This window comes from Typopeltis vanoorti, chromosome 17 (assembly GCF_054136105.1).
Source record: "Typopeltis vanoorti isolate ZY-2024b chromosome 17, IOZ_Tvanoo_1.0, whole genome shotgun sequence".
NCBI lineage: Eukaryota > Metazoa > Arthropoda > Arachnida > Uropygi > Thelyphonidae > Typopeltis > Typopeltis vanoorti.
The window spans coordinates 90,199,473-90,225,606 of NC_143565.1; the positions used below are offsets into that span (position 1 = coordinate 90,199,473).

The window sequence follows — 26,134 nt, forward strand, 5'->3', positions numbered from 1 at the left end:
ATTCCTAATACTTCGAGCATTGGTATACATAAACTGCAATACACCCTTCCTCCCATAATATCCCTGTGTGCGAATTACCCCACTCTGTCTACTGTTAACATTCTGCGAACAATTAATCCCAGTTTCACAACGATTAATGACCTTAGTACTATTTACAGCTAACTCTATCACCTGCCTCCCTAGCAAATCCCATTTCCCTGTTTATGACCCTTTACTCTGTCCTTTATCAATAAATGTTCTAAATGCCAAGCTCCTAATCCATTTAAGTGCAAACCATCTCTCTTAAAATACTCCTTCCTTTTATCAAACTCATCCCAGACATTCATAAAATGAATATTCAGTTTCATTTCTTTGCAAAACCCTTTATCATTGACAATCTGGACACCATTCCATTTACTATAATTGCTCTTCTGTTCATTTCATCACAATCAAATCGTGGTAGCACACTCATGATCTTTCCACTGTCACTCTTTGCATTCATTGCAATCATTAAATTCTTCAAATCCCGTCTTACAGAAAATCTTTCGCTACGTAGATCATTCGTCCCTATAACTGCAATAATCTCACTCACTCTATCTTTCTGCAATTTCACAGCCCTAGATAAATCCTTAATCTTTGACCCTGGATAACATGCTTTAATTACTCTACCATCCTTCACACCCTTAATTATAGAATTCCCATACAGCACAACATCTTTTTTGCTTCTTCTTAACTTGACATCGTTTACTCCCACTGATGCTTGTTTTTGTTCCTGAACCTCTCTCACATTCTTTAGTGTATCACTCAGCAATATGTGTGTATCTATTTCTGCACTATTTATTCCATGCACACATTCACTTCTGTCATTCTCATACTTTGTCATTCTTAATCCCCCCATACTTCCTATTCCATAAAAAATATTAGAACATATTGGAATTCTAAAAGATAGATTATACAATTTGGTCTGATCAAAATTATAAAATATATTAGTCATTTAAAAATGTCCGTTCATTTGTTTCAGGAGAACTTGCACAACACAGTCTACTCCACATGCTTCTATCCGATACATTGGGATATGGCTGTATAAGACATGTATGTTCCCTATGTGACTGATGGTAGTTAACTGCGAAGTCTTGATGCTCACTTAAACTTGGGATATTAGTCAAATCAGATGTATCATCATATATTACATTAAAACTTCTGCGATCATACGAGTCACTTAATACAGGCAAAAAATTTGATATATTAGAAGATGTGGAATGGACTGCATAGTCTTTCGTTTCTACTTTGACATCAGATTCAAGAGGGGATACTATAGAAACACAAGATGTTAAGTAATCTGGATTGACATCACCAGCAACCACAGAAGAAATGGCTGACTCAGATGACATACCCAAGTTTGTGACTGGCAGGTGAGAATCAACCGTAGCATCAGAAACTGACAACACACTGCCATGCACACATTCACCTGAATTGATGAAAGGACCATCATCATCGCTAAAAACCGTGACTGCAGCATCAGAAACCGACAACACACCGTTATGCACACATTCACCTGAATTGATGAAAGGACTGTTGTCATCACTACCCAAGGTTGTGACTGTTAGGTGAGAATCAACTGTAGCATCAGACACTGAACAAGACAATACACCCGTATGCACACTTTCACCTGACAGTTGACCCTCAGGAACCAAGTGAACAATGATCGGTTTCCCTGCTTCATGACGATCATAATCTAAAGCGCTCTGCTGTATGCCTTCCACAGAATCATTGTACTTATTGGCAACTTCCAAAAAATCTTTCATTTTTAGGAACTCTGTAGATTTTAACAATGATGGAAGCATATCCCATGAAATATTAATTTCACCATGGTACATATATTGGATCATCAACCTTAAGTCGTTGAACTTCATGTCATTTAATGTCACAACAGGATGACTACTTGGGTTCTCTAAAAATAAGCTGTATAGAAGAGTGCTGCTTGCAGATAGTACTATTTTGTGAGCCTTAAGGGTCATTCCTTCACACAACAATGTTACATCCACCAAACTTTCACTAGCAAGTAATTTATTAAAAACAGATAATATATTAGGTGTGTGATTGTGCCCTTTCAAACAAATTGTCTGTGATCTTGTTATCATATTGAGTTCTGAACTAAGTTTAAAATAAAATACTCATATTAAACAACATTAAACAATACCTAACAAAATTTACATACGTTGCTTGAAATAATTATCTCAGTATTATACACTTATAATCAATAGATTTCATTTAACATCCAGTATATATGCTCAGAGAATGGCAGTATTAGGCTTAACAACAAGAACGCGATCACTATAACATATCATTCTCAAAATGTTTCATCAAACACGTCATTATATGAATAACCAAAAATATCTAACACAAGGATTTACATATGTAGCTACAAAGAAGATTTAGCTGTCACAATAGCGAGATTAAGCTTAGCTGCAACGATGCCTAATCATACAATCTGATACCAAATGCAAAAATACTCGACACAAAATAAACACGCTTGACTTGAAAGAAGCACCTAACTGAGAAATACACAGCCATAAAATATAATTTTTTTTAAATTTAAAGATGTGCACATTAGAAACGAGCCTCAATTGTACAATAAGTTGGTATATACTTTAATATACTTTGTACTTTTTCCAAGCTTAAACTGATTAAAAATTATTTGCGAATAGCAGTGACCCAAGAAAGGTTGGTTTGTCTAGCAACTGTATCGTAAGAGGCGGACATGGTTTGTAATTTAAATTTAGAAGAGCTTATAAACAGTTTTATTGTTAACAGATTAATATTATGATGTAATCGTTTTGCATTAATGTTTTTCTTGTAATAAAAACAAAATAGCAATTGAAGATTTTCATATATTTAAAAAAAAATAATCGACTAACGCCATTCTTATAATCCATAAGGGACGATATTTAATTGTTTGCGTCAGGGTGCGATCAAATCTGGCAATGGCCCTAGCTGACATGATTGAGATGTACAAATTTATGAGGGTTTTTTTCAAGATTAATTCAGAGGAAATTTTTCAGAGCAGTTGGTGGTTGGAGAACTAAGTGCTATCCATCGAAACTGAATAAGAGTGTACTTAGCAAGGGTATTAGACCTAGTTTTTTTTTTTTGGTTGATTGTAATATTTGAAACAGTTTTCCTCGTGGCAATGAGTTTGACGCTATAGGGTATTAATTAGAGTCTAACACGATCATGTGCTTTGTGGTATGTTGCTGCAAATGTAATGAATCACGATGAAATGCAAACCCACATGCATCTCACTTCAATGGGTACATAACGACTATACATCATGTGCGACTTTAATGATATGAACATTAACATGAAATATAATGAGAACAATGAAGTTGAATTTATTCAATTATTGCAAGATAACTTCGTTAAGCTGCATGTGGCAGATGGTACTCTAGGTCAACAATATTAATCCTGATTAAAGTGTAAGAGGGATTTTTATTAAAAGAAGTGCCTATTTGTTTCCATTTCATCTCCAGTTATGATTTTTGTTGCCCGCGAAGTGATTAAGTATATGGTTATTCTATCCAGAAATGTTATATACTGAGCTTCATAGCAGAAAATTATGAACTGTTGAGATTATTAGGTTTTGATCCCATGCTATTGCTTGCTAAATGGGAAGCATATTGGTAGTGCATGGAAAGTCTCAAAAATATCTCAGTGATGTGATATCGGAATGTCCTTAGAGTTCGAAGAATAAACAGGGCTGGTATGAAATGACTGTAGAATCTTATTAAGCAAGAAGATAATGTGAAAAAAATGCCGTGTACAGTGTTCCTTCTTATATCTGCCACTGGTCTTCACTCACGGCTCATTTTTTGCTGACCACCATATCCATTATATTCTCTTTCTCTCTCTCTCTCTCTCTCTCTCACGCGCACACACATACACGCATACACACACACAGCCGTTTCTGGTATCTCACATCAAATGTTTACAAGTTCATCCATCACTTTTATACAATTCCAATCCCACTCAAATTTATCTCACATGTTTCTAAATTATCTCCTTGTCGCAGAGCGTTGCCAAAATATCAAGCATAATATTGTGCCCTTCGATTGGTATAGGCCTAAGTTCGATTCTCGTCGTAACGGGAGGAATCTTTATCTGGACGATTTCAACCGAAGGTGAGTTAGCCGATCTCATACGGAGGTAGCAGGGGTTTCCCGGAAACTCAGGTTTTTCATCCCTCATACAGACAAATCGGCACTTCAGAACACACGCAATTTACAGACAAAAAATACTAGCTGGAGTGGTGGATATGGGTGGTAGATGGCGTTGATGGAGATGATTCGTAGTAGAGGTTCGGTGTAGTGGTTGAGAGCTGTAAGTGTCCTCCCGCGATGAGTTTTCGGACTCCTTGGAGGTATCAGGAATAATAATAATAATAATAATAATAATATACACTGAGTTAAGGAGGCGAGGTGAGATAATATTGTTGTAGTTGGGACAAGTGATTTGAAAGGATATAGTAATATGTGAGAGCATGGGGATGGTTGAGGAGCGTGAAAGTTAATAGTATAATAGGAAAAGTGGTCATTGGGCTTTGAGTATTACCTCTCAGACTCATGAATACGATATATTCAAAACTTCAAACAACTTGCTTATCTTTTTTCCTTCCCTCACCTTCTGAAAACCTTATACATCATTTAATTCATCACTTCTATAATAACCAAATATGGTGCCATTCTTCTTAGAGCAATCTTTATCCTTTACATCATACTAACCCCTTCAACCATTTTGACATTTCAATCTCCATCCAATTATTTCCTCATTCTACGTTACATGAGCTTCATCTGATCTCATCACCATTACTTTCAAATATTATTATTATTATTATTATTCCTGATACCTCCAAGGAGTCCGAAGACTCATCGTGGGAGGACATCTACAATTCTCTCTACACCTAACCTCTACTACGAATCATCTCCATCAACGCCATCTACCGCCCACTTCCAACACCACCACAACTAGTAATTTTTGTCTGTAAATTGCGTGTGTTCTGATTGTATTGTATTCTTTATTTGCATTCTCTTACAATGATTTATATTTGGTTGCTCCCAGTCATTCACACATTGCTTTTCTGGTGTGTATCAAGCTATCTGAAAATTAATTCACTTCATTTTGTCCCAAAAAATTTTTGAACTTGCTGTTGCTGCTGACAACCAGCTGCTGAATCACAACTTTTGCCCAGAGTTCATACTTTATTATCTTCACCGCTTCAGAAATGACAATAATTTTTAAATTATATCTGTATAAAAATTATCTTAATGGTGGAGCTTTACACGATTTGTACTGTTTTTGTGTATAGGAGCTGAACTGTAATGAATCAAGTTATGCATTTCCAAGGGAAATGCTTGGTTAGAGAGGGAAATTCTGAAAGAGTAACGCGCATCAATCGTGTTATCACATGCGGACCGCTAGCTGCAGACTTGGTAACCGGTGGCTAGTAATGTATTAATGGAAGATTTTATCAGGAAAAGAGAAAAAAAAAGCGAAAAGATACGACTTTAGAGATGGTCAAATAAAATCTAGAAGAATGCTTATTATTCCCAGTAAATCTGAGTGGCGATTAATTTGTTTATCCTGTTAAGAATCATCGAAGTGCATGCTGATACCGATTTTGAAAGGACTTGAAATGCAACAACAGCTTTACTTTTGCTAGTTTTTATTATTATATTTATAAAACAGTATAAAGACATGGCTTCAGTATCAGCTAGGTTAGCCATGATTGGTGAAAATGGATTTGCTGAACCAGATCAGGACGCAAATTCAGCATTAACCGAACTAGATAAAGGTAAGTTGTTACGTCAGTTAACGATTTTCACCTCAGTTTTCAGTAAATTAGATTTGATACGAAGAATTATATTAACAGATACTCTACCCTGATAATTCTGGTAATGAACTCCATTACTTTTTGTGCAAACTTATATCTTCAATATAGTTTCCGTGATTAGCCATTTGATTCTGCCTCTCTCGCCTCTTTTTCATCTTTTAAAAAAAAAAACATCGACTGTGTGTATATCCACGAAGGTTTTTGTAAGCAGCTTTTCCCAGTTATATTGCTTTCCCTTTTCTTATTTATCAGTTACTGAAGATCACCTGTTAATATATCCTCTCATCTGTAGTTAGTAATATTAGAAATTAAATATTAGTAATATTTAATTTCTCATGAAATTAAAATTTCATTAAAAATTTCTCTATATTCTAGTCTGACACTAGAATATAGAGCCTTCTAGTGATCTGTAATTTGCAGTTATCAAAATTTGCCTTACATTATTCAAATTCTTTCAAAGTGAGGTGCAACTAGATCAGCACAGATGGAACAAAAAAAAAAAAAAAATAATAATTCATCAAATAGCCAAATATTTCCATATCTATTTACAATTGCATTAACATAAAGGTAACAAACTAGTAGTGGCCCAAGGACAGTCCCAAAAGCCCAGTTGTCATGCTCCTCAATGTACATAATTCTCTTATACCCTGTCTTCTGTCTCACACAACTTCAATTAGTCAAACCCATTTGATCTTGATAATTCAATAAGTGCATCATTCAGTATAACATGAATGTCAGCTTGCCATGTAAAAAATTGCCAGTTGCATTTCCAAAAGTAGAAATTTTACATTGTACATGTTTGACTTCTTCACTCCTGTTATTAGTAACTTTCATTACATAGAAAGTTATCAGGATTCTTTAAGAATTTATAATTAAAAAATTAGAGCCTCTGTAGCTCAGTTAGTATAGACGAAGCCCTTTGTGTGGAAAGACCTGGATTCGATTCCCTTCAGTGAAGTGAGGAACCTTTATCTGGTCTCTTTTGACGAAAGGTGAGTTAGCTGTTTTCATACGGAGATAGAGGGTTTTTTTCCCACCTGGAAACTCAGATTTGTTTGTCCCCCAGAACAGACAAATTTGCCCCGTGAACACACATGGATTACAATCATGAATACATCCCAGCCATATGCCGGTCCCAAGCCTGGACAAAATTGGGGAGGGTGTGGGGGGAAGAAATGGTGAACTACCCTGTAAAAATCTCGCCAGGAATGCTTTGTGGTATGCAAAGCCTACAAAGTCACTTATGGTGGAAACGACTGAAAGGGGAAAACCACCACCACCAATGAAATATTAGATAGGAACAGAAAAATTGTAAGAATAAATTTTTTTTTTCCATTTTCTGTTAAGGCCAGAGATACAAGAGAGTGGTAGACAATGAACCAGTAGTTCATTTCTTCTTTCTCTTTCTCCCTGCATTGAAAAGGTTTATCAGTGTTTTTCAGCTGAAGTTGAGTTAGCTATTTTCCTATGGAGATGGCAGGATTTTTCCCCCATAAATTCAGGTTTTTGTATTTGGAACAACAGGAAAATAATTTTAGCCAGGCTTGGGACTGTGTTTAGTACACAGAATTAATCAGGTAGTATTTTATACTTTTATTAAGTAGAAGTATTGATAAGAAATAGTGTCCACTGATTATAAAGGAAAGATTAAGAATTAAAGTTATTGTGCAATGTTTGTATGTAGTTTTTATACTATAATCTTGAGGGAAGATCTTTATCACTTGCAAATGTGAAACTTGATGCAATGAGGATTCAAGTTATTTTAAGTAAATATGATTATTGTTACTGTTCATTGTCCAAATGAGCTCATAGTATGTATGTGCAGCATCAGGAAGTACAGTCCTGCAAAGTGGTCAACACTATGTTCACTTAATAACCTTACAGTTAAAATAAGCTTGTTGCTTTTCTGTGGCATTCTTATTTAAGTCATATTTTATTTTTTCGATCTTTTGTGTTATTATATTGGAGATATTTTTTATTGTTTCTGGTTCTCTAAATTAAATACACATTATGCACATTATTTCATCCTAATGTGCAAGATTATGCACATTAGGATGAAAAGATTAGAAACTATGCACTACATTGACAGAACTGTACTGCAGGAAATTGATGAGGCTAGTTTGATCTGTTGATGATGATGGTCAGGGAGTTGAATTTCAGAAGAATTATTATAAATGTGGACAAAATATCTCATAGGCTTATATTTTGTTGAAGAATGCACTGACAAGCAGAAATAAGGAGATTATAATCTGTCTTTATAAGGTACATTGATACCACCACATTGGACTACTCTGCTCAGATTTGGTTGATTGCACTCATTATCCTTAAAGAGTTTGCTGTGTACAGCACTTAATGTGCCTTCTGAACTTCACACTAATTTAAACTCCCCTTCCCCCATCCAAGATCTTGAATCTTATTCTTGTTCTGGAGCACTTTTCCACTAGTACAGTACCCTGCACTTATTAACATAAAGACTGTAACTCACTTATTTGTCCAAAATAAATCTTCCTATAGGGAGTTACAAGAAGTGCATCACTCCTTAACATCAACATCACTCATTATACCTTTGCATCATCAGCAAAGAACTGAAGATCCTCCTTTATCAATTGCATGAAACGTTATTTACAACATTATGTTTAGGGTCCAAGAACAGAACCCTGCAGCACACCATTGATTACTTATCTTTTTTAGAACACTTTCCCTACCATATACAACTTGCTGTTATAAAAGAACTAATCCATTCCAATTTGTTATGCGGCATTGTCCAAATGCTTTTGCAAAGTTCAGAAATTTTACTGTATGTTTCTTCTTATCCAATATATTCATCACCTCATCTTGAACTGTAAGTAGATTGTTAAAGCTGTAAAACATAAGAAATCCTATGCCCATGAACCCAGCCCTATATTCTGTTCCTAACTAGTCTCTCTGTTATCTTAAGTCTCATATATAGAATTGGGCAAATGTGGGTAATTTATGAAGGTCAGCATGGATTTGTTTAGAGGCACCATTCTTGTTTCAGTAATCTGGTTGCCTTTTATAATAAAGTAATGAGTGGTTGACGAGAGGAAAGGCATATACTTCCATTTTTTTGGATTTTGCAAAGGCATTTGATAGGGTTCTACATGATAAGTTGATATTTTAATTTGCAAAATATGAATTTAGATATCAGGTAAGTGTTAGTGGATTGAAAATTGACTTTCCAGTAGATATTGAGGAATTGTGTATGGGTGGGAGCAGTATTGGGGAAAAAAATGGTTACAGGTAGCATTCAACAGGTATTCAACAAGTAGCATTCAGTACTGTTCAACCTTTATTTCATTGATAGTGTCACTGCAGTGCAGTGATTCATTCAGTACTGTTCAACCTTTATTTCATTGATAGTGTCACTGCAGTGCAGTGATTCAATGCAGAAATATTCAGTTGTTTTCAGATGTTAAGTTGGGAAGGGTTTATTAGTAATAGAGCTGATGTTATGACTCTTCAGGAGAATTTACATAAGCTGGAAAGGTTGGGCAAATGAATGGGGAATGCTGGTTTAATGCAATTAAATGTAAGATTTTAAAATTTGGGATTGACATGCAGGAGGCTGCATATGAACTATACCTGTGGAAGTGGCAAGTGATATAGAAATTCGAAGTTTAGGATACATTTTTGTGAAGTGGCAAACACAGGCCAGAGAATTGCTGCAATATTAAGAAAGAAGTTCACCAGAAGTAAGAAGATGGTGGTTCAGTTCAGTGTTCTCCCCAGAAATTTTTACCAGCCGGGTGAAATGAAGCATTAGCCTGGCATACAAAAATTTTGAATGAGTTAAGAAAGATCCTTTTTCATAACAAATTAAAATAGTAATTTTATTAGAAATTACTTCAAACAAGGATAATATTTTATATAGTAATTATAACAAACAAGACTAGGATTTTTCTTATTTTCTCATTAAGTAATGAAAAACATAGTAATGCTCACATTAAAATCTGTTGGATCTGGTCTCTCCAGTGAAATCAGCATCAGATTATTTAGAGTGTTCTGACTGATGCGATTCCTCATACAGGTTTTTATCCTTTTTAATGCAGAGAAACCTCTTTCACATTCAGCTGTGCTCACAGGTATGGCCAGTCCAACAGCAGCTAGTTTTGCTAAATTTGGAAAAGACTCTTTGAGCTCAGATGTTGTTGCTAATTTCAGCAGTATTTGTCTTGGATCTAGATATTTGCATGTCTGTCCATTAATAATTTTTGATGCAACTGTCCATTCTAGTTTAGTACTTTCATAGTTTAAAACTGCAGGACTTCCATTTCTAGAATAATAATCAAAAAGAATCTCAGAAGCCTCATGTTGATCATGACTTTCTGCATTGAAAAGTCTTGAAAAGCAGGAAATGATTGGCATATCTGGAAATCTTGCTTCTAGGTGTTTAATAACTGTGCCTATGTATTTATCATATATCATAGTCTTAAACGTAATAACATTAGAATCTGAATAATCAATGCGAAAGTCTGACCATTCACCTGAAAGATGCTGATGAAATTTTGAAATACAGGATAGTTTTCTGGCTTCTAAGGCTGGCTCTATTTTAGTTAAGTCAACATCCTGCCTTTGCCATGATCTAAATTCTGCTAAATTCCGTCTCCTTTTCCAGTAGAAATAACAGATAGATCCTGCATCCTTAAAACAGATGAAATTTTCAACCGGCGTTTTCTCAAACATTCCTGTAGCACGTGAGATGTCAATATTTTCTTTTATTTACCAATGCTTATTTACTGTCTTAACTCCTCCACTTTAAAGACTCGCAATTCTACGATTCCTTTTTCGGAATCTTCTATTAAAATGCTCCCCGACTGTCACATAAAAACTTAATTTCCTAAGAACAAGATTTTTCCGGCCTGCGTTCTTAAACTTCCATAAGATTGGTAAAGCCTCTGCTACTAATGGCTCGCAAAAAGTTAAGCAAGTTTGAGCGTGGTTAGTAGTTGGAAGGGTACAATTGTTCGATGCTATTAGCACACTCTCCCTCGATGAGTCTTTGGACTCCCTGGAGGACATAATAATAATAATAATTAGCTCTCTTTTGTTTATCCTCCATTCTCTGAAACGAACGCTCTCTTGTTGTTTTCGTTACCTCGATACTGAATGCTCTCCTTGTCAGCTGTCAATCACCCATCAAACTCCTCGGCGAGCATGCTCACTCCATGAAAGTGGCAAGCAAGAAGTTATGTATAATTGCTGACGTGTTGTCTCTGTTAGCGTTACGCGAATGTCTTTACAAAACACGGCACTTAATAATTTTAAACCACAATAAAATTTCTGAAAGTAACACAACTATCCAAATCCAGTAAGTACATGATTTTTTTTTAAATGCTTCACATTTCATTTTGACAAAATAATATCAATAACGTGCATATCGCAAGTGCCGATAATGCGTGTTATGAAACCAAAACTAATAATGTACTAACATAAACAATTTGTGAAAATATTCAGAATTTTAAATTATGACGATTTTTACAGGTGTGCATCAAAGTGAATATCCGAAGCTCTCGAGATTGGCTCGCAATGCAAGAAATTAAGCTGGTCTCATGAGTATCGAGATTCTCCGGTTCGATTTCTCATCGCTATTAATTAAAAAAATGTCTTAAATTATTTTTCCATTCTTGCTCATTATTTAGCCATGTCAGTTCACATCATTAATTAGCTGGGTGGTCAGTAAAACCAGCCTGGCAGTTTGCCCATTCAAAAGGTCCTGGGGAGAACATAGCAGTTGTATAAAGTCCTAATTGGATCATATCTGTATTACTGTGCTAAGATCTGGTCACTGGGATTTGAAGGAGTGAAGCAACTTTGGAGAGTGCCAAGGGAGGATAACAAAAATATCTGGATTGCATTGGTTATGAGGATAGATTGAAGGTATGCAGTTTGCAGAGTATGGTGGATAGAAGATGAAGAGATGATATACTGACACATTTAAGTTGTTGAGGGAAATTTACAGTATTGATACCAGAGAGATTTTTCATATGTTCATTATGAAACTGTTCATGTTTATAGGTACAAGGAACCAGTTGTTTACTGAAAGTCTTTCATATTGTATGCTGTGGTAGATGTATTTCATGGCCAATTCAGTGCATTGATATTTCTGAATGCTAATACTTTCTGCGTTACTACCAACTGGCCTCAATTTTTTTTTCATTTTGTAAATGCAACCAGCTGTTTTCAAATTGTCCATTTTATTCTGCACTGAATTTGTAATTCATAAAGATGAAACCTATCTGCTCAGAATTTGTTTTAGTGACAAGAAAGATTAAAAATTATAGACATTTTAAAAACATAAGAAAATATCCTATCTTCATTCATCTGTCATGAAATCAGTCTATAGCTTCAATTTTTCAAATAAATAAATGAAAAAATAAATAGATAAAATAAGTAGTAAATTCATTTGATGCTTCTAGAGTACTACTCTTACACTTCTTCTTCTAGTGGCATTATTTTTATATGCTATTTTAGTATTTTTAATACATTTTTCTAACCATTCAGATAATTTGTATTCATTCCACATATTTTCGCACTGTATTTTGCTTTAAAACTTATTTTTTCTTATTTTTTATTTATTTATTTTTTTTCCCAAAAGGTTTAAGATCTGGTAAAGTTGGTGAACAGTGTGAAGCAATAGTCCGGTTTCCACGCCTTTTTGAGAAATATCCATTTCCTATTCTTATCAACTCTGCATGCTTAAAACTAGCAGAAGTTTTCAGATATGGGTAATGTTAAATTTTTAATTATTTTATTTATTTTTAAAAAATCTTATTGCTTAATATTATTTTACTATCTGAGAACTAAAGTTTAAATATTCTATTCATAGTTATGCATGTCAGATTAAAACTGTTTATAAAAATAATTGAATCTGTTACGATAAAAATATGTAAACTATTTATAGAAATTTATTTTTGCCTGATGTAGTAATAATTATTATATATGATGTGGATTTACTTCCTTTTCCTTGCCCAGACCAAGAATGAGCAAACTTAAATATGTATGTTAGAAGTTTTTCCACTTGATTATACTATCAGTTGAAGATACCAAGAAATTATATACTTGGTTTAATCTTTTACCAAGCGTAAGCAAACAAAGTTTGCACCTGAAGTATTTTCAGGACTGGGGCAACTCATATATAGAAGCTAATGACTTCACATCACTTGCCTTAGTATCCTATAATGAAAAGCACATATCCTTGTGGACATGTATAATGCTATGCATTATGGTTGAAACTGGTCTGGATAGTAACTCTTCCTATAACGCATAGCATTATACATGTCTGCAAGGATATGTTCTTTTCATTATAGGATACTAATATATAGGATAGGAAGCTAATGTAAAGTCATTAGCTTCCATATACGAGTTGTCCCCAGTCCTGAAAATACTTCAAGTGCAAATTTTGCTTACACTTGGATAAAGGATTAAACCAAGCATATAATTTCTTGGTTTCTTTAATTTATAGTATAACCCAGTAGAAAAACTTCCAACAACTACCTCTAATCCAAAATATTTTAATAGTAAAGTGTGATACTTTTTGGCTACTCGTATGTGAAAATATGATTTCTTTATTACTTCAACCGTACTATCACCCACAAGGATCTCTTCTCACCCCCTACTATTCTCAATCTACAAAGCTGACATCCCACAAAACCCAAGTACAACCATTACTGCCAAATATGTAGATGACACTGCAATACTACCTAGATCTCTTAGTCCACACTTGGCAATTAGAAGACTCCAAAGCAGTATCTATACTCTGGAGAAGTGGCTGGTAAACACCAAAAGAGCTCAGCTGTACTATTTTCAAGAAAAAAGGTCCACAGCAACGAGGACATTCACCTCCTAGGAGTCCAGATCTGGCAGACAGAAGTTAAATATCTCGCAGTGCAACTAGATAAAAAAACTCCAATTCAGCAATCATATCAAACTCATAGGCTCAAAAACATCCAAAGTAATTGCCCAGCTCTCCCAATGATCAACCGTAGAAGCAAACTAGATATATAAACTAAGTTGTTCATTTACAAGATGATAATACGTTCGGTCATTACCTATGCTTCCCCTGCATGGAACAATACCTCTGAAGCAAATATTCTAAAATTACAGAGAATCCAGAACAAATGTCTAATGATGATTCTAGATGTCCCATGGTTTATTAGAAACTCTCAGATCCATAGAGAAGTCAACATTTCTTACATCTCTAACCTTCTCCGAGATCTAGCAGAAATGTTCTTTACCAAGACAAGCAATCACCCTAACCCGCTGATCAAACAAGCTACTGACTACAGCGAAGCGGAATGCTGCAAATACAAAATACCTAAGTCAGTCCTACATCCAGCTGAACACAGCTAATCTCACTGCCCTCATAGGGCAAGCTTAAAGTTCAATCATCCCCCATCCATAGCTTTTGCTTCTCAGATAAAGGGGAATATGAAAAGCACTTGTGCTTCACCCATCATGTCAGTAACATTCTACATTCTACCGTAGTATTACCTCTGGGTCTGACTTCCACTAATGAGACCTCAATAAAGAATCTGGTTCCCTTTATTGAGGTCTCATTAGTGGTAGTCAGACCCATGTTATCTTGCTTCCAGAACAGAAGTTCGGTTCAGCGGTTGTCATTACCTGTCACTGAGTAGTTTTGTGTCCCAATTTATGATTATTATTCTAACAATTATCCTTACAAGTGAAATTCTACTTATCTTTATCCAAATTTCATCTATGTACGAGAAATTACCCAAAATACAAATATTTAAGCTATTTCTCCCCTTAGTGTCCCTAATATTTATATTATACTATGCCTTTTAGGACATTTAATTTGAGATATTAAATACTAAAACAAGGAGCAATTACCAAAATATGTCTGAATGTGAGACAATATTGCAGTCGTGACACTTTATCTCGTAACTCATCTAAATATTCTCCCCTCCCGCATGATTATGTTCGTACATTTTCAAGTGGTGCATTGGGCAGCAATTTCAGACAACTATATTATCAATGAACAAAGGTTTATTAAACTCATTAGCATGGTACAATTCAATTTCTAATATATATAACTCAATTCAATACTAAGAAAACATTTACAAAATAACATTAGCTAATCACAAGTATTTGGCTAAGATCCTATATGAGTATTGTGATCATGCCGCCATAACAAATTCAACACATACAATCATATGTATAATCCCAGATCTAATTAACACTTTAGTTAACCCTATATTAGTCTGAATACGCTATATGCTGTAGCACCTGAGGACATAAGTAATCAGTTTATTCTATCTAACTTTCTAAAACTATGTAGATTAAACTATCCATTCGCTATGCTAATACATAACTTTGATATTTAAAACGTTCCTATAAGTTACAATACACATGCATAAATCTCTGGACACATGATTACTTATATAATATTAATATTAACAAGCATACTCTTATTATAATCAGTCATGTACTAAAGTCCTAGTATAATTTTCCTTAGTCTCTTCAACTGTTCAGTAATAGAACAATGATTACAATCACATTCGATTTCAATTAACACGAGATTTTTACAGTATCTTTTTGACTTGGGTTTTTTATATTGGCCTCTACCTTTTTCCGATCGTACTTTCCTGGAATGAACTAATCTATAATCTGTCACTCCTAAGTTCTTTTGGCATTAAACTGGGCTTTCGCGATCTTTACCTATCGTACTTGAATTAAGGACACACTTAGGATCATCCATACAATGGCTGTGAAACTCACCACGTGGACACTGACTTCTTTACAGATTTCTTTTTCTCGTAGTTGTCACTGGATGATGAAACACATAGACAATACCTTCCTTCCTTTAGCTAAATGGCATTCCTCATTTCTTACCATAGGAATACGGAATCGAAATCCTGCTCACTTTTGTTCCCTTGTGTCGGACGGAGATTAACTCCAACCCCGCCACTCAGGAAAACCGCGTGAAAAACCTATACGAAAAAGCTCATGAAGAAACTATCTGGGAAAAAGCCTCGTGGGTGGGTTGCTAACCCTTTTATACCTTGACCCCTACTGACACCTTCTTTAATTTCTTTTCTCCGCCCCTTACTGGATTCGACTTCACCCACCAATTAGGGTGCCGTTTTTCTGCCAAACATCCTGCGGTCGGCGAGCATGCGACTCGCACGTGATGACGTCTTAATTTGGGAATTGACCTTGAGCAATGGTCTTTTGCTTTGTTTGCTAGCCTCAAATTAATCCCCCTTCCAAAATTTTCTAAGAATTTACTTAATATTTTAATCTCTCATTTCAGGTGTTAGAACTAGCCTCTCGCATACAATTTCTTATGACTAATCTTTTCTGTCCTACTTAGCTAATTTTTTCATATCACAACTGTAATATATTCCTTCTTTTATTATTTAGTTCAACAAAACTTTTTGTTATATATTTTACTTGGATGCAAGAATATTTTTCTTTCTTTAAATAATTTATGTATTAGCTCTTATACAGGGGTTTTATTTTATTTTCTCTTCATGTTACACCACGATAACTGAAAATTCCACATAGTGAAGGTATCAGGGTGTAACAAAGGTCCCCCCCCTTTAAACAAAAAAAATTTTTCTAAAAGAAATTTTTCTTACGAAATGTTCCTCCTCTTATATACGGGGTTCCCCCTTTTATTTTATTATATTTATTTATTTTTTTTTTCATCTGATAAACCTTCCACTCTTTCTCCTCTCATCCCTACAGGAACTTGCTGCTTGTTAAAAAAAATACCTTGTGAATTGTATGCACCGAGCTCTGCTACGTGCTTTATCCTGACTGTATCCCCCCCCCTCCTTTTGATCTCCTTCTAATACTTACCCCCTTTGTTGAGATCTTAAAATCAGGAAAGGAGTTTAAAGGATAAACTCCTTTCCTGTGGTCTACCTTACCATTTTGTCGGGGCCTAAGGTTATATCGGGTTTGTTCTAGTATTCTGTCTTCACTCTGATCCCTGTAGACCCCATTTTCTGTTTTTGTCAGCATTTGCTTGTTTGCTATGCTTTCCCCCCATGCATTGCTTAAACTGATTGAACCTTGGGAATTGCCGATCTGAGCCTGGAATTTCCCTCTCTCCTTGACAATCAGTACACTTTTCTCTTCTTGAGGGGGGGGGGGGGGGGCATTCACATCACAGCTTCCTCCTTGACAAGGACTGTTATCCCCTCTTGTAGCATACACTCTCCATTGAATCTCCTAGACATACCAACCTTTTTGACCTCATCCTATAAAGTTTTAATCTATCAGAGTGTACTACCCAAGATTTCCCTTGTTCTTTTTCTTTTCTTATTTTAATGTCACTGGGGACAATTTTTCCTGAATTTCATATGGTCCCGACTGCGCTCCTTCCAAACTTCCCCCCGTTTTTTAACGGAATTCTGTTCTAACAAGACCAGATCTCCGGGATTCAAATCCTTGTATCTCCTCAATTTGTTGGCATAATTTCTTGCCTTTTGTGAGCAAGCTTCACTAGATTCGTACACCTTCTCATACACAATTCTATTATTGGTGATCAGGCTATTGAGATAATCATCGATGTCTGGAAATCCCGAATTCACATGGAAATTCCTGAAATCAAGAATGTTGGCTCAAAACCATAGAGGATAACTGTGGGGCTTCTCTGATGGCGGTGTGTAGGGCGGTTCTGCATGCGAATAACGTGTGAGGCAGAAAGGTATCCCAATTCGAGATCTGGAGATCGGATATCTTTGACAAGGTAAGCTTTAAAGTCCTGTTCAGTCTTTCCACCATTCCATTGCCTTGAGGATGATAAGGAGTAGTGAACAATTTCTTTATTCATAACAACTTACACAACTGTAACATAACTTCAGCTGTGAAGTTGGAGCCTTTGTCAGAGAGAAGTGTCTGGGGTGTCCCATATCTAGAAATAATCAGCTTGAAAAATTTATAAGCTACTGTTTGGGCAGATTGATTCTTAATTGCTACAGCCTCTGGATATCATGAGAACATGTCTATGACCACTAAAATGTACCTATTTCCCTTCTTGGTGATAGGTAGGGGGCCCACGATATTCATGGATACAGCCTGAAAAGGATGCATGGGGTTAGGAAAAGACTGGAGAGGAGCCTTACCTACAATGCTGGACTTCTGTTGACACAAATGACAAGAAGTCACATACGATTCTACATCTCCCTTCATCCCCTTCCATATATAACGATCACAAACTCTGTTCCACGTTCTATGTATTCCTTGGTGGCCTGCCAGATCCGAGTCATGAGAGGTGAATAGTACCCATGGGATCATTTTCTCTGGAACTACGATTTTGTCCTTCCATCTACCTGTGACGCTTTTTTTGGACAATAAGAGACCATTCGGATCAATGTATAGTGTATGATTGAAGGAATCTTTAATATGGGACTTCTCTCCTCTCAGAACTTTCTCATAAATCTCTCCCCATACTGGATCCCTCCTTTGCTCTTCGATTATGAGAGACTTATCCCATACTGGTTGTTCTAAAGAATTGATTCCACTTTTGCCTCCCCCTTTTCTTTGTATATAGGGAAAATCACCTCTTCACTAGGACTGACATCACTATCATGTACGACATCCAGAGATCTGGATAGATAGTCAGCGACCACGTTCGCTGAGCCAGGGATGTATTATATTTCCAAGTCAAATTCTTGCATCTCCAGAGTCCACCTAATGATTCTCTGATTTTTGTCCTTCATTAAGGATATAAACGACAATGATTTGTGATCAGAGCGCAAGATGAGATGTTGTCCTAATAACATATACCTGAACTTTCTTAATCCATAAACAATAGCAAGGGCTTCCTTTTCTATTACTGAGTAATTTATCTCTGAAGATGAAAGTTTCCTACTGATAAAGGCGATCGGTCTAAATCCCCTTTCCTCTTTCTGCTCTAATGGAGGCGATTGTATCATTGGAAGCATCAGCGGAGAGATAAAAATCCCTACCCAGTTTGGGATTGGTCAGGACAGGCGACTTAGTTAGAGCCAGATTTAAGCGTTAATGTGAAATCTGCTGTTCGTTTCCCCACTCGAATCTTCTTCCCGTCTTTGTGAGTCTAACTATAGGTTCCATCAGTTTGGAGCATTCGGGAATGAACTTCCTTTAGAAGTTGATCATTCCCAAATACCTCCTAACCTGCCTTACAGTTGAGGGAGTTCTTGCCTTTAATATGGCAGTCACATTTTCCTCTGTGGGTGTTATACCATGTTCATTTACCACATGACCTAAATACGCTACCTCCTTGAGAAAAAAATTGGCATTTAGAACACTTTAGGGATAACTGAGCTCTGTTAAGTCTTTCCATGACCTCTATTAATAGTCGCTTATGCTCCTCGACACAAGATGAGTAAACCAGAAGATCATCCTGGAAACAGATAACCCCTTTTCCCAACATATCAGATAGCACAGAATTCATCAGGCTCTGAAAACTCATGGCTGAGTTCCTGGCTCCCTGAGGTAGTCGACACAGCTGATACTTCTGCCATCTGGTGGTGAAGGCAAAGTATTTTCTGTCCTCCTCCCTCAAAGGAATCTGGAAATAGCCAGAGTTCAGATCTAGTTTGGAGAAGTACTTAGCTCCCTCCAGGCCAATCAACAAGTCCTCAATCTTGCACATGAGAAAATCTATAGGTTTAGTGACCTTATTGATTTCTCTCAGCTCCAGTACAAACCTTAACTCACCATTAGGCTTTTCTACTAAAATAAATGGGCTATTCCATCTAGAATTTGACTTTTCAATAATTCCAGCTTTCTCGTATTCTAAGAGTAATTTCTTGAGTGTGTCCATGTGCTTTAGTGGGTTCTGATATTGTCTCACATATATGGGCACATCAGAATTGATTTTAACAGCATGTTGAACCAGGTTAGTACAAGAAAGCAAGCTGATCTCCTCTGTGAACACTTTCGGATACTTGTGGAATACAGACTTAAAGAACTCCATCATGTGTATTTTTTCCTGCTCAGAACTTAAGTTCTTAATGCTATCTTGAATCAGTTTATTCCTCCACATGCTAGACTCCTTTTCCCAATCCTTCAATTCAACCTTCAAGGCTTTGCTCTTCCCTACATGATCTTGCATGCTGCACTTTGACCTGCACTCTTTTCCACACAGGGACAGTGTTCCATTTGCAAAATCACACATAAAGTTATAATTTTCTAAGAAATCAATATTCAGTATGACTTGGTTGCTAGTGTCTGCAACCTCGGGTAAGACTAGCATCTCATGAGTGACAGTGATAGGGAAGCAAGGTATGGAAATCCTGGCCTTCACTTTCAAGACTGAGGAAAGCTCAACTTTCGCAATTCCCATGATCTTAATGGGTTGACTTAGTTTAGTAAAACTATTAGAGGCTACATCCTGAAATGTCTCAACCAAATTTTCTGGGATTACCGATATGTGAGCCCCAGTATCAAACAAGAGTTTGCAGGGTATACCCTCAATCAAACCTTCTACCAAAGGCAGGGGCAATTTCCCTTTCACCTCTGCTAAAGACACAGTTTGCATTCTTATTTCTTCTCCCTTCACTGAATCATCTCTCTCAGTTGAATTACCGACAATCACAACTATACTTCTCTCATTCTTAGTTGACCCAGAATGCCCCAAACTCTTTAACTCACCTTTTAACTCTTTTCATAGTTGTTCCCTCAGAGAAGAGGCTTGCTCCATTTCATCCAAAATTCTCTCTCTTTTTCTAAAACACGAATCTAGGTCCTGGGCTCCTTTCTTAAATATTACTTCTCTTAATCGATCACATAATCCGATTCTAAACTGTTGGAAGGTTAACCACTTTATGTGGGCCTCTTCCTCTGGGAACGAGAACCTCATGGATTGTGATACAGACATAATTCTGTTCCGAAAATTAGACACACTCTCTCCCTCCTCTTGTATGCAATTATACAGCTCCTTCAATACCTGGGAACTCCCTTTTTTCTTAGCAAATTCTGAGACCAATATTTGTTTGAATTGTTGATAATCCAAAGCTTCCCTTAGCAAAGGAGAGTGATCTATGAACTCTTTGGCCTTTCTCACCAGTTTCCTTCAGAGCAAGACTAGCAACTGAAAATCAGTCCATCCTCCGACTCTTCTAAGCTCTTCTATATACCTGAAAAAATTTAGGACATCATCGGTCTCCTCGCCCGAAAATTGTGGGAACACCTGCTGTGGATTAATGTAATGAAAAAATTCGCTGTTATCCATGCCTAAACTACTGGAGGGTTCAGTCATACTTGCATCCAATTTATACTTTACTCTCTAAAATTCTCAACAAAACTTAACTAAACTTCTACCTCTCAGTTATCTGATCTGCACCCAAAACCAGCTTGTTGTGAATAGCTTGTAATTAAGATTTAATTAGCTAAACTACATCCTGCCAACTGCGCCATTTATGTTGTCCCAATTTATGATTAGCCAGCAATGAGTTTAGTAGTGATCTTTTAGGGTCACTCATTGAGATTTAGAGTGATCTTGTAGATCATTCAGAGTTTTTAGAGAGGTATCCCCTGCACTTTAGCATAAAGGTCGAAACCGGTCTGGGTAGTGACCTTTCCAATAATGCATAACATTATACACGTCTGCAAAGATGTGTGCTTTTCATTATGGGATACTAAGACAAGTGATGTGAAGTCATTAGCTTCTATATACAAGATGCCCAGTCGTGAAAATACTTCAGGCCCAAACTTTGTTTGCTTACACTTGGGTAAAGGATTAAACCAATTATATAATTTCTTGGTATTTTTAATTTAAATATGTATGTGAACTGATATTTAACAGTGCTTCTATGCTAAGTGATAATGACACTATAAGTAGTTCATTTTCTAAGTATATGCAAGATGTGAATGCTTTCTGTTAAGAACGTATCCCAAACTTTATTATTATTATTGTTCCGGGCAACTCCAAGGAGTCGACAGACTCATCGAGGGAGGCCCTAACATCATGTTAAGAACAACTATTCGACATTGACACAGTGTCTATCATACCTTGCCTTGAACTCATTCACAGTCGTAGCACCCACAACAGACTCTGGAAGCTTATTCCACTCATTCACCACTCTCCAAGTAAAAAACCTAGCTCTAACTCCCTTGTCAACCACGCTCTTGCCCAGCTTCCATGCATGGCCCCTAGTCCTCCCACCACCAGTCATATTTTCAAAAATATCTTCTGGATCAATCTTATAGAAACCCTTCAGTAATTTGAATGTCTCAATCATATCACCCCTCCTTCGCCTATCGTCCAATTTCTGCAACCCACAAATCTTCAACCTATTCTCATAAGGTTCATTCCACAGACCTTCTATCATCTTGGTCACTCGTCTCTGGATCCTCTCCACTTCCTCCCCATTACGAAGAAACCCTGGTGCCCATAACTGGGCACAGTAGTCCAGATGGGGTCTTATCAAGGCTCAATACAGAGGAACAACAACTTGTTTGTCTCTGCATGTTAAAGTATTTTTCAGAAGCCAAGTGATTTGATGAGCTGATTTAGTCACTTTTGCAATGTGGCCCCTAAACTTGAATTCCCTATCCACCAACACTCCCAAATCCCTGGCCTCATCAATCTCCTGGAGTACGGTTCCACCAATGCGATATACTGCTGCTATTTTTTTCACCCCAAAGTGCATAACCTTACACTTTGCCACATTAAATTGACATCCATTTTTCCTAGCCCAGTCCTCCAAACTATCCAAATCATCCTGTAAAATTTTAACATCCTGTGCACTCACAATTGCTCTACCCAACTTTGCATCATCAGCAAACAAGTGAACACTTCCTCTCAGATCTTTTCCTATATCATTCATCAACAAATTGAAAAGCAGTGGTCCAAGAACAGAACCCTGTGGCACACCACTAGTCACAAGCCGTCTTTTAGACTCCACTCCTGCATAAACCACTCTCTGGTATCTCTCCTTCAACCACCCTCCTATCCATCTCACCAACCCTATATCTATCCCCATCTGCTCCAGTTTACTGATTAGGGTTCCATGTGGTAACCTGTCAAAGGCCTTGGCAAGGTCCAGTAGAATCACTGTAAACCCATTACCCCTATCCAGTTCAGCCGTCACTTTGTTATAAAAAGTGAGCAAGTTACTGAGGCATGATCTACCTTTCACAAAACCATGTTGTTTCCCATACAATATCCCATTTTCATCTATCCAATCCTGTATTCTTTTCTTGACTAATTTCTCTAAGACCTTGACAATGATTCCTGATATGCTAATCGGTCGGTAATTTACAACAGCAGTCTTGGAACCACCTTTATGCAGTGGAACTATTTTCCCCTCTTTCCATCCCCTCGGGACTAACCCAGACCCGAGACTCAAATTAAACAAAATGGTCAAGGGTACTGACAATTCTTTAGCTGCTTCTCGTACGACACGAGCTGGTATACCATCCAATCCCACGGATGTATTGACATTGAGGTTATGCAATAGACTACTCACCTCCACTTCATTCACCACAATTCCCGTATAATCTACTGGTTTATTTGTTTCTGCAATGTCACCACGTCGATGATATATACTTGCAAAGTGCTCACTCAGTAACTCAACTATATCAACTGATTCAGTTACCTCCCTACCATCGGCATTCTTTAAAATCATTCTGCCATGTACATTTTTCCTTTTACTTGCTACATATCTAAAAATCTGTTTAGGATTCTCTTTAGCCTGCATGGCCAATGTTCTTTCGTAATCCTTTTTTGCTTTTCTTACCACACTCGTTACCCTTCTGGCCTGGGCTTTATACCGTTCATGTGCCTGCCGGTCACCTTTCTCCTTAAATTCCCTCCACAATTGTTTCTTTTTTTGCAGCTCAAGCTTAATGGTGTTATTCATCCATTTAACCCCTACTTGATTTATTATTCGGACTCTTGGTATACAGTCAACCATTGCCTCCTGCTAACAGTTCTTAACCACCTCCCATGCACTATCAACATCCAGCCCTTGCAGTTTTACATGCCATGGCACTGAACCAATCAAACTCCTAAGCTGGTCATACTTTCCAGCCCGATAATTCCACATGTACCCTGTCTTAATTGAAAATTCCACACCTTTAGCCACCTCCCAAGTCAAGACCTTATGATCACTCTCACCAGTTGGTGGCAATGTGGTCATATTTGTTACAGCCAAATCCTCAGATGTAATTACTAGGTCAAGCACTCTCTGACCCTTAGTATTTTCCATTACATGCTGTCGCAGATAGTTATCCCTTAATAACCGCATAAAATCCAATTCCTTCCTCCCATGTGCCTCTCCTCTTTCCAGTCAATGTTACCATAATTGAAATCACCCATAATAATTCCTTCTATTTGCTTGTGTATACTGTCACCACCATCTTTTCCATCACCTGGTCTATAGCAGCACCCAATTGTATATTTAGTTCTGCTAGCCACAATCTCACACCAAATGGCCTCAAATGTGCTCTTTTCTCTATCCTGTAATTCAACTTCTATTCTCCTTGGCTGTAGCTCATCAGCTATCATCAGCAATACTCCTTCCTCCATTTTATTCTCCCTGTCATTCCTGAACACACTATACCCATCACATTCAATCCCACTAGCTATATCATCTACAGTCAGCCATGATTCACTAATACCAATAACCTGTAGTCTGGAAGTGCCAACCATGGCCAAAATCTCTTCCTTCTTGTTCCTAATACACCTAGCATTAGTGTACATGAATTTAAGACTCCCATTAGCCCCAACCCTACCTTGATGCCTTATATTAACTATCCCACTCTGATTTGTTGTCCTTATTCGCTTGGGCATATTATATTCATTCATACATTCAACTGCCTCCCTAAGGACTGTATATCTACCCCCCCCCTTAATTAATCTAGTTTCCCTGAATTTGCACATCCATTACATTCAGCAACACTTTCTCAAGTCTCTTTACACTGTAACCATTCAAATGCAAGCCATCCATCTTATTGAGATCCTTTCGCCCATCGAACTCACTCCACACATCCACAAATTCCACACCACTCGTCATACATAGCCCACGCATAAAGTCATTCGCAATTATGACCCTCCTTTTAAACATTTCACTGTCATACCTTGGCAAAAGACTAATCATTCTAACTCTCTCACTCTTTTCTTTTGCTACCTCAAACAATTCATTCAGGTCTTCTATCATTTCCATTTTATCTCCTTTCAAATCATTCGTATCTGCCACAAGAATCATTTCTTTCACCCTTTCCTTTTGCTCTCTAATAGACTCGGTTACATCCTTTATGGTTGCACCAGGTTGGTACGATTTTGTCAAATCCTCTACTAACACGCCTCGTACTAACAAGTCTCCATACAGCACTCTATCCTTCATTTTGTTCGTGTTCACACTCATACGCCTATTTTTCCTGTTTAAAATTATTAAAAATTATAATAATTTTTAAGAGAGTTTCAAACAACCATCTGGATTAATATTTTGTCTTTGCTGAAACTTCATTAGGTATAAATCGTGGTATTTATTGGTTATCACAGGATGCAACAGGATATATATCTAAAATTTTGAGTCATGAATATAATTTCATGCAATAAAATTATATTCATAACACCTTCATACATATTATTTTGACAACCTTTCACTGCTTAGTTATCTTATATCTTTGAGGATTTTTCTTTCTGATAGATATGAGCATCCCCCCCCCCTCTAGTGATAAAAAAAAAAGAAAAAAAGATCATGCTAGTTTGAAAAACCTTAAGAGTCATTACTTTCTCAACAAAGAGTTTACCTTTCACGTTTAGCAGATACTTCATGATCATCAGTTTCCTGATATCTACCCTCAAGGGGGTGTTCAGACTACTATGATAGCACTCCCATTCCCATTCATGTGTTGTCTCCTATCTAGGAGGTTGACTACCATGATGCGACTCATGGTTAACTACAGGTGTAATGACATGTGGTGAGGATCTTATCTCTTCCGCATATTGTCGTAAGTATTCATGACTGTAATCTGTGTGTGTTCACGGGGTTGGTTTGCCTGTTCTGAGGGACGAAAAACCACAGTTTTCGGTTGAAAAACCCTCTACCTCCGTATGAGACTGGCTAACTCACCTTTAGTCAAAACAGACCAGATAAAGTTCCTCACATCATAGATGGGAATCGAACCCAGGTCTTTCCGACCAAACAGCTTCGTCTATACCGACTGAGCTATGGAGGCTATGATAGCACTACATGATTAAATTTCCATTATTATGAATCTCCTATTTGCAATTTTCCTCTAAACGAGTTTGTTACTTGTCAGCACTCCAATATTGTC

General features: G+C 36.8%; 1 protein-coding gene across 1 annotated transcript in view; it reads left to right on the plus strand.

Moving 5' to 3' along the window:
• The first annotated feature begins 5,455 nt into the window (after window positions 1-5,455).
• Window positions 5,456-26,134, plus strand: part of defl (Integrator complex subunit 7) — a 301,189-nt gene continuing 280,510 nt past the window's right edge. The window contains exons 1-2 of the mRNA XM_090407701.1: window positions 5,456-5,827; window positions 12,483-12,612. Coding sequence (XP_090263827.1) covers window positions 5,731-5,827; window positions 12,483-12,612 — 227 coding nt within the window. The 5' untranslated portion in view covers window positions 5,456-5,730. The remainder of the gene's footprint in view (window positions 5,828-12,482; window positions 12,613-26,134) is intronic.